Consider the following 2,965-nt stretch of genomic DNA (forward strand, 5'->3'; position numbering starts at 1 on the left):
CATAGAAGATTCGGACATTCACGAGTGGGATCATTGTTTACTGACATATATTATGTAGTAGAACTACATGAGAAATCTCTTAAGCTTTTGTTCATCACAGATATTTCAGGCATCAAACCACAAACACAAAAAAATGGAGTTTGAGACAAGGGGATTTGTTGTCCTGCCAGTGCTGGCTTATGCATGTTTACCCCAAGGGCTTACTGTGCTCACTAATGACATTGTGTAGTCCCACAAAGATCTATACTGAAAAGGACAATGAAACAAAACTGTATTTATCCTAAATAGTAGCACATCGCATTAATGTACCTTGTGTGTAATATTGTACTGTACTATTCACATTTATAATGCTGAAAAACAATGACAAAGTTCAAAAGGGATCTATGGTTCCAATTGAACCTTGAACCCCTTGATAGTTTGGGAATTTGAGGTAAAAAATAAATCCAGGCTCTAAAAGTTTTGGAAAATAAACGTAAAAATACATAAGCCTTTGAAAGTGCTTGAATTTATATATTTTGTGCACATAAATTGCAATTAAACCATTGCGAGTTAAACGGACATTTCTCCAATGTAGTCTCGAGGAGGAATTTAAAAAGTCAGCTAAAAATACAGCAAATCCCTAACCCTAACCCTAATTGACATTTTTCAAAATAGGGCAAATTAGTAAAAAAAAAATGTTTGCGAGGTCAAATCCCATATGAGTACAAAAATAGATGAATATTGGAGTAACTATATGTGAGTAATTTGGAATCGCATGTCAAAAATTGGGCCTTCCCCTATGAGGTACGATCCATTGTTTTTGATATCAGCTATTTCTTTGCAATTTTGCATTACGTTTGGGAAATTTTTTTTTTCATCTAAAACAGAATGTATCGGTTGTGTGTCCAAACTTGTTGTTAAGATTTTAGGCTTGGGTGCCACCAGAAAGATTCAGCTTCATATGTTTCGCATGGAGATTAGCAGAATCCTCTGAGTACATTCTAGCCAGTGATCTCTCTGTGTTACTGTACGCCTCGATCCACAAAGGAACAACTGTGTCTGAATGCTGCCCAACATAAACAGACACATATGGCCACTTAAACATTCACAATTGAAGATCATGAAAAAAAAAACTAGGATAATCACCAATTCAGCCAAATCTGTCTGACCTTTTTATGTGTATCACAAGTGATGTTGCCCGTGGAAAAGACATGTCTAGTCTGGAATGGAGATTCAGTGTGACGTCTGCCATGTGTGTTCCCCATCTCCCAATGGAGCCCAGTGCTTTACTTACAGCCCTTCAGGCACAGGCTGAATGCTGTTTAAACAATGCTGGTTGAGCAAGTACAAATGGCCCCATCAGCTCCACAGTGATGCTCACTTTGATGAATGAGCAGAGGTGTAAAGTATAGATTACCATTTTTGTTGTAGTGTCGAAATGGCATGTAAGCATTTCCCTAGAGAGGCTTTGTACTGCATGTGTCCGTGGCTATTTGCACACTCACTTTTGTTTGTTTGTATGTTGTTTTAAAATTCTGACGCATACTAGATGTCTACAGGGGGAGAATTTATACAGTACTTACATGTATTCCATCTCTCTATGTCTCACTGTTTACCCCCATATACACCTGACAGAGAGCTGTTTCCTTTCATTCTGTTCTGTCCTGACCCTTTAGTGTCAAAAGACATGAGAGAAAACTTGACTGAAGTCTGCTCCTTGAATAAAGCACACTGCCCAAATGTATCAGCTTACAGAACAGGCATGTTGAAGTGTCCCTCTGGAATGTAATGGCCTCAGAATACTTAAGGAAAGCAACATTTTAAACCTGCTGGTTTATGAAAATCCAGCCACCAAATCCACCTATTCCCTTTAACCAACTGAACTTCCTATCTTCTCTGGTGTTTGAAACTTTAAAAATCTCTTCTACTCTAAATATCCAACACTATAACCCTGATTCTCTCCTCTCTGTGACCTGCTGCAGGAGTGTGCCTGGTGCTGGGTTGCATGATCTTCCCCGACGGATGGGACGCCGAGGTGATCCGGGACATGTGCGGGGAGCATGCCGGGAAATACTCACTGGGCGATTGCTCGGTACGCTGGGCCTATATGCTGGCCATCATGGGCATCCTGGACGCCCTCATCCTCTCCTTCTTGGCCTTTGTCCTTGGCAACCGGCAGACAGATTTCTATCTTGATGATTTGCAGATAGACAACAAAGGTTAGTGGCGAAAAATCTGCAATCTTACAAATTACGTGACGTGAAAATGTGGGCAGCATTGTTCTTGTATTGCAGGTTAGAACTTTTTGCGATACTTGCTAGAAAAACATAGCAACACAGAGGTCCATTATGTAAAAAAGAAGGCAATTTCAAGGGTTTTGAGATTACGTTATTTAATGCAAAAGAATAAAACTATAGACAGAGATTCTAGATGTCAATTATATGGTTAGCATAGCAGCATCAGACGCGACTGAACTTTCTCCGCACTTTTGAACATTTACATAACTTTGCATTTTTCGTTAAGTTCCATTGACAGTTAAGGACTTTGGCACTTCAAAAGAAAAATCTTGAAGGCTCAATAAACCAACCTTTAAATTGATCAGTAACAACATTTGGTACAAAAATAACTAGGGCCGGGACTTTAACGCATTAATTAAGATTAATTAATTACACAAAAATTAACGCGTTAAAAAAATTAACGCATTTTAATCGCACTTATTTTTGCACCGCGGAACGTTTCTCACTGGATGAGTTTCAGGGGTACCGATTATACTGGAGCACCAACTAACGTTGATGACTTCAAACAACAACAAACCACAGTGAACAATAGTCAAACGTGAACGAAGAAGCTGATGAGACCGCTTTGGTTGGCCCCGTGGATGGGACATTTTGTTTTAAAAAACGGACGGATGGAAGCATCGATAAGAGCAGCGGTTGTTTCGCAGAATTATGCAAAGGAATTCATATCACCGCAGCCATCAAGCTCA

At 39.5% G+C, this 2,965-nt stretch overlaps 1 protein-coding gene across 1 annotated transcript in view; it reads left to right on the plus strand.

The window, feature by feature from the left end:
• Window positions 1-1,951: 1,951 nt before the first annotated feature.
• LOC104949528 (lipoma HMGIC fusion partner-like 4 protein) overlaps window positions 1,952-2,965 on the plus strand; it is a gene marked incomplete at its 5' end in the record, with an annotated part of 9,681 nt that continues 8,667 nt past the window's right edge. The window contains one exon of the mRNA XM_010775893.1: window positions 1,952-2,198. Coding sequence (XP_010774195.1) covers window positions 1,952-2,198 — 247 coding nt within the window. The remainder of the gene's footprint in view (window positions 2,199-2,965) is intronic.

This window comes from Notothenia coriiceps, unplaced genomic scaffold, assembly GCF_000735185.1.
Source record: "Notothenia coriiceps isolate Sejong01 unplaced genomic scaffold, NC01 NC01_scaffold00016403, whole genome shotgun sequence".
NCBI classification, from domain to species: domain Eukaryota; kingdom Metazoa; phylum Chordata; class Actinopteri; order Perciformes; family Nototheniidae; genus Notothenia; species Notothenia coriiceps.